Raw genomic sequence first — 17,142 nt, 5'->3', positions numbered from 1 at the left:
AGAGTTTGTGAGAATTTGAGAATTAGGGTTTTGAGAGAGATTTGATGATTAGATGATGAAAACTTGTTGAATTGTTGTAGAAATTGTGTACATACCTTAGATAATCCATAGGATAATTATTGGAAGTAGTTTTGAGGTCAGAACCATGAGATTAGGTGAAACTTGGAGAAAATCTGCATTTTGCCCGAATTTTGATATTAAAACTGGAATTGATCGGTGCCGAATTGGTCTTAGGTGTAAACACGAAAGTTGTAGGTATGGATGTTAGCTTTCTAATGCCGTTGGTCTCACGTCAAAACGATATATAGAAATTGAGTTATTGTCAAATTACTGCACGTAGGTCACAGTGAATTTTTATGGACTTTCAGCACAACTTTTCCGAATTTAAAATGAAAACTGGTATTGATCGGTACAGAATTGGTCTTAGGCGTAAACATGAAAGTTTTAGATAATTTTGTTAGCTTTCTAGTGACTTTGGTTTGACGTGAAAATGATGTTTGGTCTTTGAGTTATGATTAAAATACTACAGGGAGGTCTTAGCGAAATTGTACGATGACAGCATTCTCTGTTTCATGTTTTTGCGTTTTGTCATATGTTTCTGTTTTGAATTGATCTTTGTTGTAAACATGAAAGTTGTTGATATTTGTGATATCTTTCCAGTAGCTTTGGTTTGACATGAAAATATGTTGTGGATAATTTATTATGTTTTTACAAAGATACATAGTGAATTATTGTCGATGTTTAAATACGATGTTATATGAAGTTGTTTATGATTGATCAATATGATATTGATAAATATGCTTTATGTGATTCTTTTTGATGATTAAGTTGATATGATACATTTCTTTAATGTTGATATGATATTCAAGCACTGTTATATGCTGTATTTGTCGCTGTTTGTTGCTGTTGAACCTTGATTTAATGTTATAAGTTAAGTGACGTGTTATAAATACATTAAGTAAATATTTATGATGTTTAAAGTTAGTGTAATGCATTCAATGATGATCATATGTTGTGAACTGTCCATACGTTGTCTATGTTGCTGTTGAGTTTTAGCGAAGATGTACAAGTCGGTCTAAGTTGTCATGATTTAAGAAGTTGTCCATTTTAATGGAATTGAATAAGATGTTCACGTTGTTGTCCAAGTTGTAGGAAGATTGTGTTATTGCATAGTCAGCGATGGGGGCTTAATGCCCGACAGGCTCTTGATGACCTTAGCGATGGGGGCTTAATGCCCGACAGGTTCTTGATGACCTTAGCGATGGGGGCTTAATGCCCGACAGGTCCAAATATGACCTTAGCGAAGGGGGCTTAATGCCCTGGTGGTACCACATGCATATTGAAGTTGTCGAAGTTGTCTAAGTTGTTGTTGAAGTTGTCTAAGTTGTTGTCGAAGTGGTCTAAGTTGTTGTTGAAGTTGTTGTTGCATTGTAGAGTCGTCATAACTTATATTTAATGATTATTTGATAAGTGATGTTCGATGATGATGTTTTGATTATGATTTAATGATGATGTTTGTTTAAGAAGTTGATTATGAACTTAATTATGAAATTGTTTTCGATAAATGATATGCTTTGATAATGATACTTATGTGAATTACATGATGATGCTTATGATTATATTTGGTGTTAGACGTTGATGTTTGTGATTAATATATGTGTTGATGTTTGTAATTAATATTTGATGATGTATGCTGATGTTTATGATTAGTAATTGATGTTATATGATGATGATGTTTATGTCTATAATTAAGATGATATAAGATGAAGTGTATAACTAATGTAGGAGATTAATGATGCTAGTTAATGGAGTTTAAGATATGTTAATGATGTTTAAGTTGTTGAATGTACTTTATATGATTTATATGTTTAATATTTTTGTTTTGAGAAATCTCACCCCTCTGCTTGGAAATGTTGCTCTTCGTATGGGTAACTTGCAGGTAATCAAGATTAGAGGCGTCGTGAGTGGACTCCTCACATGTGTGTCTAGGTGCTCTGATACGTAACGGGATATGGGACTTGACTTTACTTCTATTCCTTGCGTATTGTTTATGAACTTTTATGAATAAATATTGAACTAAGACTTATGAGATTTTCTGATGAGGCCTGCGTGCCAAAGACTTTTTATGTTGAAAGAACTAATTCCGCTGCGAAGTTTGAATTACTTATGTTAAATGATTTTGAAGAATAAATTGTTATTTATTCAGTTTATGAATTTTTAAGAAGTGTAGCATTCCGTTTAAAGTTGAATTACTCTGATTTTTAATTATGAAATTTTTAACGTTGGGAAAACGGGGTGTTACAACACCCATATAAGACAAATGGTGCTGCCACCAGTCATGATAGTTAAAAACAAAACTAAGCATATTTGCCTTTAACCTTCTCTGCTAAATTTTGAGGAGTTGCAACCATCTGATGAAACACTCGGTTGTTCTTTTCCTTCCAAATAATTCAGACACAAGCCAGCAGGATTATCCGAAAGAACGTGTAAGAGGAACGCGGTATCAAAGCCATCTTGTCGAATTGGAGAAAGTGATTCCTACTCCCAGCTGGAGCGACAAAGGATAAACAAAGCCACTGCGAAACCGCTGACCACACGCTGGCAAAAGTGTCGTAGTTGGATAGGAGGTGGTCTGTGGTCTCACGCAAAAAAGTCGAGATTTGAACCCATCTATGCTTTTTTGTTAATTTTTATTATTTGTTGTTGTGTTTTTATTATGAAATAATTATTTGATGCTATGTTATTAGTATTTTTTATTTCACAAACCTATTGTTCATACTTTTTCGTTTTTTCTGTTAGTTTTTTGTGTGTTAACTCTCTGATTTTTAGGGAAAAAAAGCTTGCTAATCCGAACCTATCAGCCAAACTATGAACTACTTATCATATCGTTATAGTTTTGTTAACTAGGAAACAATATTTGTTTTTATAAAATAACTCAATTCTTATATATATCAGCTATCAAATGTGGGATTCACAACAAAGAAATAACCGAAAATAATAGAGATAAAGATAACTTGCATTAGCATGCGCAACTGTTCATAACTCAGTATAGTTTAATCTACTGATGAATTTTCATTTTCATCTTTAGTGCTACCAATTCAAGAAGATAATAATTATGAACTCAATATTCAAACACAATATCATAATGCGAATATGCTAATTTATGAATGTCAACTCCCCCAGTAATATCTGGTTATGATGTGTGAAAGAGTTCATTTTTGAATAAATTAAAAAACTAATTTATCTTGTTTTTAAACTAAATTTCTTTACAATTACATTTATAAAAACAAGTGTCAGAAAGTATGCAATGTTGTATGAAATTAACAATTAAGTATCCATAATAATCCCTTAAAAAATATATCCATAACAAAATAATTGAAAAATATGATCATTGTTAATCTTCCGGTTTTTAGAGAAAGGGGGATCTGGTATCCAGAGTCCGACCCGAATGTAAGTAATGTATGACAAAGAAATGTTTAACTAAGTTTTTTCTGTACAATTTGTAACCTCATTAACGACTTGAGTACAATTGTTTGTTTTTTTTTTTTTATTGTTCTATTATATGACAAAATGAAGTGAATTTTTGAAAAAGTTGTACTGCTTGAGGAAAAGGGTGGAGTCTATTTTTATAATGGATGGAGTGGATTGGGGGGGGGGGGGGGGGGTGCTAATTTGAATTAGTATAGATAGGAATAGAAAAATGTGCCTGCATTGGAGAAAAGCAGCAGAGTGTCCACATAAAGTGACGAGGCCCGTAGGCAAAGGCAGCCCAAGAGAAACCCTAAAAAACTCTCTTTTAACTGGAAAACGAAATTCTCTTTCTTTCTCTTTCTCTGCACCAGACAGCCGCGGTCGAAGGTGCGGGCAGTCCAATCACCCACCACCCATTCGGAATCGGAATGGTACGTATCTCTTCAATCAATCATTTCCATCCTCTTTTAACTAACTAACTAACTAAAGAATGTTTGTTGATTCAGGCATTTGTGAAGGCTCAGAAATCAAATGCGTACTTCAAGCGATTTCAAGTGAAATTCAAGAGAAGAAGAGAGGGTAAGACTGATTACCGAGCCAGAGTTCGTTTGATTACTCAAGACGCTAACAAATACGGCACTCCCAAATACCGTTACGTTGTTCGATTGGTAAGTATTCTCTTTCCACACTCCATACTTAATTTTCAATCCCTAACCAAAACCATTATTATTACTACTTGTAGACAAACAAAGACATTGTCTGTCAAATTGTCTCTGCTACCATTGCTGGTGATATTGTTCTTGCTGCTGCTTACGCACATGAGCTTCCTCACTTTGGCCTCCATGTAGGCCTTACTAACTATGCTGCAGGTACTTCTATTTATTTTCTCTATTTATTATGCCTCTTTTTAATCCATATAATTATCAAATTAATCGTTTCTAAATGTTACCAGCTTATTGCACTGGTCTCCTTTTGGCTCGCCGAGTTCTTAAAACTCTTGAAATGGATGATCAGTATGAAGGCAATGTTGAGGTATACATCAACATTCTACACTTTTTATCTACCTCACTTTTCATTTCTATGTGGATTCATCACCTTTGTATGTCTTATATTACTCAGGCAACCGGAGAGGATTATTCTGTGGAACCAGCTGACTCCAGGAGGCCATTCCGTGCTCTCCTTGATGTTGGTCTTGTTAAGACCACCACCGGAAACCGGGTCTTTGGTGCACTCAAGGTATTTCATGCTAATATGAATAACCCACCTATGTCCTCTATTCTTGTGACATTGATATTTATTAATCGGGTTTGTTTGGCTTCAGGGAGCTTTGGACGGGGGTCTGGATATTCCTCACAGCGACAAAAGGTTTGCTGGTTTTGACAAGGAGAGAAAAGAGCTTGATGCTGAGGTTCACCGGAAGTACATTTTTGGGGGACATGTTGCTGCCTATATGAAGGTATGTTCAAATAATGTCTTTATTGGGTCCTTTTCATTTTTTTAATTTGTAAGGCATTCATCCTGTGGAGTTTGAGACTTTTTTTAATCAGCTTTCTAATATTTTTTTTGTAGACATTGATGGAAGACGAACCTGAAAAATATCAAACCCATTTCAGTGAATATATCAAGCGTGGAATTGAAGCGGATGGAATTGAGGAACTATACAAAAAGGTTCATGCTGCCATTCGTGCAGATCCCTCAATCAAAAAGCCTGAGAAGCAGCCACCAAAGGAACACAAGAGGTATCACATTAGGATGTTTGTGACTATTTACTATTGATGATTGGCAAGTGGAATGACCCTGTTTGAATTAGTAGTATTTCAGCTGTGTTTATGATTATATAATTATATTGCATGTAATTTTGTTTGATAAGTGAAAATTGTACTAAAGATGCGTTGTTTGTCTTCCGAGCAGGTACAACCTGAAGAAGCTCACCTACGAGGAAAGAAAGACAAAGTTGGTCTCTCGCTTGCAAGCTCTCAATTCTGCAGCCGGAGATGATGATGAGGATGACGATGAGTGAAATTGGGTTGGGAATGCAGTCCATTGTTTAGCTTGAATTTCCTTAATCGTCAAATTTTTGTTGCATATGGTTTACTTTAGATTATATCATTTTTGGACTATGGATTATCCTGGATAGACTTGTTTCGATTTACATGATTTGTGTCCAGAATCCAGAATATAATTTCTTGCTGTTGAATCAACTTATGTTATCATTATACTGTTTGGGGGACTTGTGCTGAAAATTATACTATACATAGTTTAGTCCAGCAAAAAAAAAAAAAAAACTGTCGGAATTTGTGAGTTGGCCTAGATCAATTTTGGATCTTTTATTGGCTAACATTTGTATTTCCAACCTAGCTGGCCTACAATCTCATTCCACCACAAGGCAAGGTGATTTCTGATGCTCTTTTTTTTTTTCTCGTTCACTCATTTACATGATTATTTTCGTTTGTATGAAACTGTGTTGTTCTCTTCGTACATTCTTTATCTGTACATTCTTTATTCTACTACATTATTATTGTTTTCTTAAAAAGGAAAAAAAAAAAAAAAACCTAAAGGTGTCTGATAATCTGAGTTGGAGTTTTGTTTCTCGGTATTTTTTACTTAACAATTTTGGTTTCTAAATTAACAAATTTTATTGATAAAATAAATAGGGTATTAGTATTTTGAAACAATGGATATTTAACATGCAACGTAGATCTGAAACCGTAGCGATGTTGTACTGTGGGAATTTGTTTTATCATCTTCATGATCAGTCTTGGTAATGTGATATGAGTTCTTTTGTGTGTGTATTTTTGAGAGGCCAAAGAATAATTTATCTTGAAAGCTTTAGTTGTGTAAACGGTGTTATATGCTTACGAGTTATACATTTGATTCTCGCCTAATGAACTTTTAAGACTTTGGTGTACTATTACCAAAAGAACTTGTATTTTAGGAATAAAAATGTTATTGAGACAGTTTCTTTTGACACAAATAGATACAGTATTTTACTTTTTACATTTGAATTACATGGTATCATGTATTTTTTGAACTCGTAACTTTCTTTTACACAATACTTTTATGTATTTCACATGTGGTTAATTTCTTTTATTAAATGGTTAATGAATATATATTTTTTAAGAGAGTTAATGAATATCTTGTTAATTTGAACATTGATATTTTGACAAATTCAAGACAACATATTTTTGTATTCATCCGAGAATTATATGGTTTACACAATTCAAATAGTATATGATTAATTATGTATAGTAGTTGTATGTGGTCAATGATAGCATGTAGTATTTTTTTAGAGAAGGGTTAATAACACTCTTTTTAATAATGTCAGCATTCACTTTGATTATTTGGTGAAATTCATGAGTCCCAACTCTTTATGCGATTGAAATTCACTTGCATTTCAAAAATAATGTGAAAATAGAGGGAGAGGGAGAAAATGACAAAGCAAAATAGGAAAAAAAAAATCATGTCAACAAATTTTAAAATAGTAGTCTTATATAGTTAGCACATGTTTGGAATGCCCAAAGAATGGTGTACTCGAAGCTTGTCAGACGAGAAAAGATAAAAGAAAGAAAACAAATGTAGGAGTGGAATGGACGCACGTTTTGTTTTGTTTTCAACGTGAATTGTTTTTTCTTTTCTTTTGAAGGAAGGTGCTTAGAAATTGTTGTTCGCAACGATACAGTAGTTCTTTTTTACATATACACAAAATAGTTTTTCCTTCTCCCGCGTCACCGTGCAGATGCATGTTGCAAGGAATGAACCAAAATATTTTTTTGTCTTTGATTAAAAAAAAAATAGTGGATACATATGAATTTATAGCGGATACATAAGATATCAACTATCAATTATCTTTTCAATGATCGGTTAGCTTTTTAGTTATATGCTAGTTTATAGATCAATTTAACCATTTTTTTTTTGTTTTTCTTAAAAAAAATCTACCAGAGATAATTCTATTCACACAACGTCATGGACATCTATTTTAATCTTCTTTTTTAGACGTATTTTTGTCATTGTACATGTTTGTCATGTTGGTTGCTTATTTTTATTTTCATTTAATAATCTCTGCCTATTTTTTGTGGAATATCTATCTAGTTTAGACTAGAGATAAAAAAAAAAAATGGTCCACGCGACGTGAGTGTCTAGAAGACAAGACCTTTGACGGAGTATATACGTATATGATGATTTAATAGAAAATTAAAAAATAAAAATTTGTCAATGGTCGTGATGATGGAAATTCTATATGGTCAACGAAATAGTTATGAGACCCGCCACCATGGAGGAGTCAATAAATGGACGGTTCTTCCCCTTCAATCTTTCTCAATTCATTCATTCATTCATTGCTTGCTTCTTCCACTTTCCATCGTTCTTTCTTCTTGTACCGCTTGATAACTATCATAATCCTAGTCCTAGCTAATTAATTGTTGTAAGTTTATTTGCTTTTTAACTACTAGTATTTGATTGTTTTGAAAATCCAACTAGAAAGAAATTGGGTATTTAGTATCTATTTATTTTGATCTTAATTTTATTTATGTATTTAGATGATGTCTAGTAGCAACGGTAGCTGTGCAAATGCTTCAAATCCTTACCATCAATGCACTCAAGCTTGCTCCCAAAAGACAAAGGGAACCAAACCACATCATGTTGCTGCTGGTACTGCAAGTAATAGCAATAATAGAAAGGTTATTAATGGAGGTGAAAGACGTACTTATGCTTCTTCTTGTCCTAAATCATCCAATCCTTATCATAAGTGTGATGCCAATTGCAACAATTCAGGTTCCTCCTCTCTCTCTCTCTCTCTCTCTCTCATTCTTATATCTAATTTATTTATTTTTTACAAAAATAAATAGAGGGTTTATGAAAAATGGAAATTTTTTATATTCCACTATTGTATTCAATCTAATACTCTTATTTAAAATATGTCTTGCGAACCAACCAACACTTATAATTTAAATTAAAGCAGCAAAAGATTTAGCAGCTGTAATATATTACAGTAGTAATTTTGTTTAGAAACAGACTCGTTTACATGTGTAGTAAGTAGGTGCAGGTGCATGGCCATTTTGTTTGACCATTTCATTAGAATGGATTGGTTTTCTTTTCTTTGCCAACACATTTTTATCTCCTGCACTCATTGTGTCATTACATTCATACATACTATGATGTTATGTTAGTAAATAGATACTAGTCAATTCTATCAATTCATTGATAAAATAAGATCAAATTGCAGGTGCCACTCCTCATTCCAAGATTGATCATAGGAAGAAGGTGGGTTCTAAGCCACAACCTCCTGTTCTTCAAAGTGTTCCACCAACAAAACCACATTATTCTCATAACAAAAACGATGAGATCATTCCTTCTTCTGGCCCAATTTCTGCTCAATTACACATCCCAGATGTTATGGTACTGTCCCTTTACACAACCTTTTGTTAATATAAAACCAAAAGATAATAAACCATATATATATTTAAACACTATATATTGTTTCTTTTTAGCAGCCTAAAGATCAAGTTAAGGATGGTGCTACTGAGGTCCTCCCCAATAAAACTGAAACAAAGAAAGAGGACAAAGTCGCTGCTTCTCATGAAATCGTTCCAGTAACCAATTCTGATGAAACTGGTGAAGGTGGTTCCAAAGATTTTAGTTTCTCTGGCAATCCCCTTCCTCTCCACAACAAAGAAATAGATACTAGTAGCGAAGGAGAAGCAGATAGTGTCAGTGTTGTATCTGAATCCCGTGTTTCAATTGGAAAATACAATGTCAAAGAAAGTTTTGGTTCCATCCTACAAACAATACTTGACAAGTATGGTGATATTGGGGCAAGCTGTGATTTGGAATCAGTTGTAATGAGGTCATATTACATGGAGTGTGTATGCTTTGTGGTCCAAGAATTACAATCTTCTTCCGATTCAATAAGTAAGACCAAAGTGACTGAATTGTTGGATATTGTTAAGGATGTTGAATCTGCTCATCTTCGTGTAGCATGGTTGCGTAACACACTCGATGAAATTGTTGAAAATATTGAATTGATTAGTCACCATCAGGATATGGAAATGGAAAAGGCTAACTATGATCTTGAAATGGAATCATTGAGAGAACAGCTAGAATCAGAGTTGGAAACATTGGCTCAGAAAGAACAAGAGGTTGCTGATATTAATATCCGAATTCCTGAAATCAGAGATCGTTTGAGCGAGCTTGAGCAGCTCATGTCTTCAGGATTAGTAGATGATCAAACCACGCTACCTATCAAGTCAAAGATAGATCAACTATTATAATAACCAAACTTGCATTTCTTTTCTTCTTTCTTTTTTTCCTGTTTTTGTTTGAGGGTTAAGGAAACTGCTTATCACATTGGTGCACTAGTGTGATTGTCAGAGTATAGTGTTTATAGAAAGTAGAATACATTACTCAATAAAATTGGATGCAAGCAACATAGGCTTATGTGATTTCTTTTATGCCAAAAGTATTTGGTCGATCTGTAGGAACTTTCTATCTCTGTATACATATTTTATACTTATATGCTTTTTATAATTGGTAGACACTCTAGATGAATTCCTGTATAGAAAGTCTTTCTATATACATTTATAAGATCAATATGTCATTAATTGGACTCTTATTCCAGAACCAACGTCATGAGTTGTGACTTTTAATGAGTTGATCCAATAGCCAAATCCATTCCTGAATTTTTTTTCAGGCCTCCAATTACCCGCGTATCCTACTTTTTGGATTCTGAAATAAATAAATAAATAAAAGAAAAGTTTTACATGCTTTTAACTCGTTCTGATTATATAATCTAAAAATAATGTAGGATGGGGAAAAAAAAAGTTATTACCAGTTCATTAATGGTTCCAAAGCATGCTAAAAAAGAAAGACTTACACATATACACAAAAACATTTAACCTTAAAAATTTAACCATTGTAAATTAAACTATACAATACAATAAACTAGTTAGTCTATAAAGAACAATAGTTAGTAAAACGTTTCATAAAAAAAACAGTAAAAACATTTGCTGCTGGCTTTTTCTCAGCAAATGTAAGTTACAACTTTGAACGTATTGGCCCGTTAGTTAAACTGATTTAGGGTGAATACGATGGAGAAGGGATGAAAATTTGTTGTGTGTGAGGGGGTTTAATATATTGCTTAGCTTGATGATTTTCTATTTTAGGAAAGAAATAAGTTCAAGCAAGTTGGCCCATGTATACGTGGCAAATGATATAGATGGGCACATCAACCTTTAACATTACATTTCAATTGGTGAAACGTTTGGAGTTGACGGAAGGACTCGTTTGATAAACGTGAAGCAAATTGAGAGACGATTTTACTATTTTAAAAAATTCAAGAACCAAATTAATTAATGACCATAAATTAAAGGATCAGCAAACCTATCAAAGAAATGTATGAAACAGACTTGATGCAATTGACGGAAGGACTCATTTGATAAACGTGACAAATTGAGAGACGATTTTGCTATTTCAAAAAATTCAAGAACCAAATTAATTGATGACCATGAATTCAAGGATCAACAAACCTATAAAAATATGTATGAAAAGACTTGATGCAATTTAATGAGAATAGGCACGGCAATGGGGCGGGGTGGGGACGGGTTTTACATTCCCCATCCCCATACCCGATTCTCATATACTTACTCGTTACCCCACCCATACCCAACGGGGATGAGAAATTGAACCCCATCCCCGTCACCGACGGGTTCGGGTATCCCCGCCCCATACCCATCCCCGCATTGAATAATTTTTTTTAATAAAAAATAGAATTTTTTTTGCAATCCCTAGAGAAATATTGTAATGCATTATCCAACAATATGTTCACTTTAACATTTGTTAGACCGACTCATTTAGTTGCTCCATTAAATATCAATGGTAGTTTTTATAACAAGGCAATTATCAAACAAAATAACATGACATATCAACATAAAATATTTTTCTGCATTCGGGACGGGTTTGGGTATGAGTTCGGGGTGGGTGCCTATATACTCGTTACCCATCCCATACCCGTGTTTTGAAATCGGGGAAAACCCAAACTCATACCCAAACCCAGTCAAAACGGGGAAAACCCGTCAAATTGGGTTTGGTTTGGGTGTGTAACTACGGGTATGGGTTTTGTTGCCATGCCTAAATGAGAACACATGGAGACCTAATAGAATGTTGTACGCTTAAAAGAGTTCATCATGCTATGTGATTCAAACAGTTCTTCACATTATTTGTTGTAAGGCGTGATAGCATTAAGGAAGAATGATATTTATTCTTCTTTGGTTCTTTGTAAGGGATATGAAGTTCATTTGATTGAGTTAAGAAATTAAATAAATTAAAGGTCAATGGTTCGAATCCTAACAAGAAAGAAAATATTATCATATAATAACATTTGCCATTAAAAAAATGGTGATTCGCCGTGATTAGTATATGTTTTGTTCTATTTTACTCGGAATAAAATTTGCTCTTGTGTGAAATTTATTCTACTTACATTAGACGGAGATGAGAAATTGAATTTAATCTTTCAGCTTCGACGGTTTTGGGTATCACAGTCTCCGCATTGAATCATTTTTTTAACAAAAAAAATAAGTTTTTTTAACCTAAAGTGCAATGTTGTAATGCATTATCTATCAATATGTTCACTTTAACATTTCTTTGACCGAATGATTTGGTTGCTTTATTATATATCAATGACATTTATTATAACATGACAATTATCAAACCGAATAACATGGCATATCAACATATAGTCAAAATATCAATGTTTTAAATTAACTGATAATCCAAATTATCAAAAACAACATAACCAAGTACAAACCACATCACAAACTAAATTAACTGATAACTAAATTATCAAACCAACTTACATATTATTTCAAAATATAATGGATAGAAAATTATAAGGGTGGTGAACGTTTTTAACTTAGGAAACGTAACCCAAAATAAAATCAAACATAAATCATAAAAGAAACATGTGAAGATGATGGTGACAAAGAGAGTGGAAATAATGGCATGACCAAGAGCGAATCACGTTGTAAATTCATGAGAGTGAGACCGATTAAGAATATACGATGACTATGGTGATGGAGAAGAGAGATACTAAGGGTGGGAGATGTGGAAGGAAAACAGAGAGAACTCATAGAAGTGGGCGAGTGTCATATGATAGATTAAAATTATGACCGTGTGAGTGAAATAATTTAGAGTTTGAGTTCATAATTATATAAAAGGGGTAATAGAGTAATTTTCTATATTTGAGACGGTTTTGAGTATGAGTTTGGTACGGGTACTTATATCTCTCTTGCCTGTCTCATACCTACATTTTGAAATCAGAGAAACCCAAACTCATATTCAAACCCAATCAAATGCGGGGGAAAACTCGTTAAATCGGATTCGGTTTGGACGAATATCCACGGGTACATAGTTTTGCTATCATGCCTAAGAACAAAAGAAAAGAAAATGAGATGATCTAATTTAATTCAAGTTATAACACAGTCGTAGGGGTATGCATGCCACTTCACTACTACACTTAAAGCTTGAAATGAGTCGAACCGAGTCAAACTTGGCTGAACTCGACTCGATTAAAATTTAATCGATTTGAAACTTGATTTGAGTTCGTCACGAACTTTTTTATCGCTCAAACTCAACTCAATTAAAACTTGTGAAAAACTCGATTCGTTTTAATAGCTCAAATCAAATAAAGAAAAAGAGAAAGAAAAAAAAAACTCAACTGAACACAAAAATAACTCATGCAATTTCACTCGAGCTTAAGACCACGTAAATAAATGCAGCGCTATGAATTAATTAATCAACATTATTGATCAATTCCCACAACATTTTAAATGGGTTTTAATATGTGTTTCGTCCCTACAATTAGGTGTCATTTAAAAATTCGTCACTGTAATCGTTAATCCTGGCAAATTAGCTTTGCAAAGTTTAATCATTTAAAATTTCGTCTCTTGACCCACTTAATGACTGTCACGTCATTAATTTGATGACGTGGCTTTGTTAATTGAACAACCAACACATGAAATGTCAGTTTTGCCCCTGTCTTCATCATCTTCTCATTCTCTCTTCTTCTTACTGGAAACAACATTCATTCCCAAATTTTTTTTAAAAAAAAAAAAAAAAAAACATCGATTTACCTGAACATCCATCAAGACCTTCTTCTTCCATCCCAAACCGAATAAATCTTCTCATAAATCATCTCAGAAATATAGTAAGAATCTTCCCAACTTCATCTCTAATCTTCCCTTTAGGTCCCATTGGTGCCCTGCCCAAGCATCAAGAATATCAAGTGACCACTGCCATTTCCTCAACAAAAAACTTCCAGTATTCAAACCAATCCAATTCTTCTCATCATAAATCATCTAAAGCCATGTTAAAGAAAATCTCAAAACCATGAAGCCTACAATAATCAATCTTATTCTTAATCGATTTCAACAGATAATGATCACCAGCAGTTGTTCATCCCAATCGGAGATTTTGGGACCAAGTGTATAGTAAGAATCACCAACAGTTGTTCATCCGAATTTTCCGGTGCCGATTGTGCCACGGAGGACGACGACGGTGAGGAAGAGACAGAGGAAGGTGAGAGTGCCGCGGCGGAATGCGCGCTGCATCTGACGGAGACGGCGAGATCCGAGACACCGCTCCAGCATTGTTGTGTGAGGTCCGACGCAGAGAATCGAAGATGAAAAGGGTGATTTCATCTTCCAATTCGTTTTCGATTTCAGATTTTAGGGGTTGGGTGTGGGAGCTTGGCTTTTTGCCTTCTCTGTGTACTTTGTAGGAAAAGAAGAACAAAGAGCATTGTAAATCATTCTTAGAGAAATGATTTGCGACACAACCTCATTTGATTTTCCGAATGATATGGGAAGGAGGTAGAAGAAATGAAGAATTTTTTTATACGCTGGTTATGTTTGTTTTAGTGAAATACAGAATCTTCTTTAAAAAAAAAATTAGTGGAAAAAAAATTTGGATTTGTGTTTGTTGTTGATTATAATGTTCAATTGCAGCTATGAAGGATTGATGTTGATGATGAAGATTGTTGGATTGTGGTAGAGATGAAGATCTAAGAAGAAGTATGATGAGGGTATTTTTGTCCATTCCCATGCCATTTTGCTAATTTGATGATGTGTCAGTAATTAAGTGGGTGTAGGGATGAAATTTTAAATGATTAAACTTTGCAAGACTAATTTGCCTGGATTAACGATTACAGTGACGAATTTTTAAATGACCTCTAGTTACAGGGACGAAACACATATTAAAGCCTTTTAAATGTTGTTTCTAGATGCTCTTTCATGGAAAATACTTAGGTGACATAATGTCATCTGACATTAAATCTGGGCCACACAAAGGTGTGTGTGTTGTGTGGCCCAGATGTTATGTGGCAATGTGTGTTGTGTGGCCTAGATTTAATGTCACGGTGACATTATGTCACCCAAGTGCTTCCCCTCTTTCATAGCCATCTTGCTCCCTGTAATTTTATTTTATTTTTGTAGTTTTTGGTCCCTGCAAAATATTTGGTTTTTGAAAATAGTCCCTCCAGGACTATTTTCAAAAACAAAATATTTTAGAGGGACCTTTTTAAAAATCAAAATATTTTTCTGTGACTATTTTTCTATAAAATGGATTTAGTCATCATGTGTCACGTGTACAAATCATCACAAAAGTGGGGTTAGGGACCAAAGCCAAAACGAGACATATTTGCAGGGACCAAAAACTACAAAAATTTTTTTTTACAGGAACTAAAACCAAAACGAGACATATTTACAGAGATCAAAACTACATTTTAGCCTAAAATCAATTGTGACTCAAATTTTTCAAACAACATCAACTAGTAAATGTATCCAACCAAACTCATTTTTAACTATAATAGAATCAAGTGTCTTGTTAACGAGTACCTCCGGAGCACTCTTTAATCATTTTTAATGAAGAAATTTTTGTTTAAAAAAGTAAAAAGTTCAATTTCCAATATAATAAATGCACAAACTTTCATAAAATTTTACTACTTTTGATATTTAAAGAGTATTTCAAAAACACTTGTTAACCTTCCATGAAATCAATTCTTCTCGCTCCAAACATAACACATACCGGGTGAGGTCTTTTTGACACATGGGATCCCCTGGTAAAAGAGAAAGAGAAAAACACGTGTCCATCCACCTATAGTAGGTATTGCTTGGACCCTGGCCTCTACACTTTCACCATTCTGCTTTACTTTTTGCAACTTTTTAATAACTGTGCTGAGCCCAGTGGTTGATTGAAAGAGGACAACTCCTGCCTTTTCGAAAAGAGTGACCCCTCTTCTCTTTCTCAGCAACCACCACACTTTTGCTAGAGAGTCTAAGGCGTAAGGCCACCCTTGAATAACGGTAAAAAAAAAGTAGTGGGGGGAAATGATTGCAAATAATTTGATAAATAATGTTAAGAGAGGAATTAGTCACTTTAATCCCTGAATAAGAAAGGAGTAGTCGATTTAGTCCCTAAATACAGAGAAATTGCAAAACAGTCCCTGAGTGTGGACTCCGTTAATCAATTTTAGAGACTAAAGTGACTAATGGAGTCTGCATTCAGGGACTAAATTGACTAACAAAGTTTGCATTCAGGGACTAAATTGACCAACAGAGTATACATTCAGGGACTATTTTGCACCTTATCTGCATTTATGGACTAAAGTGACGACTCCTTTCTTATTTAGCGACTAAAGTAATTAATTTTCCCAATGTTAAGCTATGTTAGTCCCCAATGTTATAAAATCCATCAACAAATAACTTCAGTTGAATTTAGACAGTCTCCATTGACGTGCGAAAAATGTTGTTTTTGTTATAAAAAACATGATGAAATTTTTTATCTTCATTCTCTAATATATTTTTTAGATCTATTACTTATTAAAAGGATTGTGTTATGGAGATAAATAAATTTCTCATTCAAATTAAAGAACTAATCTCTTAAATAGAACGTACATGTTTAGGTTCACAAAGCATTTAACGCAAAATTACATGATGGTGTGATTTTAGTAAAAACTATATTTTAGAATTTCAACAAAATTACGACGTTATTGTAATTAATTTCGTAAAACTTACCATAGTTTCAAATTTATGTACTTCAAAAGTTTGGGTGATTCTCTCAAAAAGAATAATAATTGGGTGAGAAACATAAATTGAACACATAAGTAATTTATTGGTTTGCAAAAATGAGTAAGCTAGTTCTCAATATTATCAATATGAGTCGTGTTAATAAAAAATAAATTTTGTATTATGGAAGTTGTCTTTATAAATGATTTTTTTTTATTGATAGCACTATTAAAATTCACACTTGCAACAACAAATTCACATATTCAAATGCAATTACGTAAAGCTAACAATATTTTCAAATACGACTCCAGGGTCCCCGTGAGCTTAGCTCAGCTGGTTGGAACAATGCATAGAATATGCAAGGTCCGAGGTTCAAACCCCGGCCACTACAAAAAAAAAAAAATAATACGACTCCAGGTTGTGTGTAGCTAGGTGTGGTTCGGTCGAATCTTCCCATCATTTATTCTTACATTGTAATATTTTTGAGTCTGTCTAGCATTTTATCTATAGGTGGCTTGACATTTCTGCGGTCATCCCTGCTCAGGTGCCAGACCATTTTAATCAATTCAGTGTTAGTGGTGGTATCACAAATATGCGTTGCTCAATATCACAGGTCATC

General features: G+C 33.7%; 2 protein-coding genes and 1 long non-coding RNA gene across 4 annotated transcripts; 2 read left to right on the top strand and 1 right to left on the bottom strand.

Annotated features, from left to right (window-relative positions):
* Positions 1-3,825: 3,825 nt before the first annotated feature.
* Positions 3,826-5,687, top strand: LOC146943259 (large ribosomal subunit protein uL18y-like). Its single transcript, XM_085757348.1, has 8 exons — positions 3,826-3,902; positions 3,978-4,139; positions 4,214-4,340; positions 4,424-4,503; positions 4,591-4,707; positions 4,793-4,927; positions 5,041-5,210; positions 5,383-5,687. The coding sequence occupies exons 1-8, from the start codon at positions 3,900-3,902 to the stop codon at positions 5,489-5,491; spliced, it is 903 nt and encodes a 300-aa protein (XP_085613474.1). The 5' UTR covers positions 3,826-3,899; the 3' UTR covers positions 5,492-5,687.
* A 2,100-nt stretch (positions 5,688-7,787) lies between these two features.
* LOC146943258 (uncharacterized) lies at positions 7,788-9,925 on the top strand. Of its 2 annotated transcripts, none has more exons than XM_085757347.1 (4): positions 7,788-7,891; positions 8,007-8,241; positions 8,693-8,865; positions 8,961-9,925. In XM_085757347.1, the coding sequence occupies exons 2-4, from the start codon at positions 8,007-8,009 to the stop codon at positions 9,735-9,737; spliced, it is 1,185 nt and encodes a 394-aa protein (XP_085613473.1). In that variant the 5' UTR covers positions 7,788-7,891; the 3' UTR covers positions 9,738-9,925. The 2 variants fall into 2 exon arrangements, with proteins under 2 accessions (XP_085613473.1, XP_085613472.1); XM_085757346.1 differs by having other exon boundaries at positions 8,958-9,925.
* Positions 9,752-14,496, bottom strand: LOC146943257 (uncharacterized). The gene is made up of 2 exons (XR_015032995.1): positions 13,593-14,496; positions 9,752-10,191 (listed from the first exon to the last, which is right to left on the bottom strand). It is a non-coding gene; the product is annotated as an uncharacterized LOC146943257 (long non-coding RNA).
* Positions 14,497-17,142: the final 2,646 nt, after the last annotated feature.

This window comes from Medicago sativa, chromosome 3, assembly GCF_051527215.1.
Source record: "Medicago sativa cultivar Bolivia chromosome 3, Bolivia_mono, whole genome shotgun sequence".
Lineage (NCBI taxonomy): Eukaryota > Viridiplantae > Streptophyta > Magnoliopsida > Fabales > Fabaceae > Medicago > Medicago sativa.
Note: the sequence above shows the minus strand (reverse complement) of the source record. Positions and strands in the feature narration are given on the sequence as shown.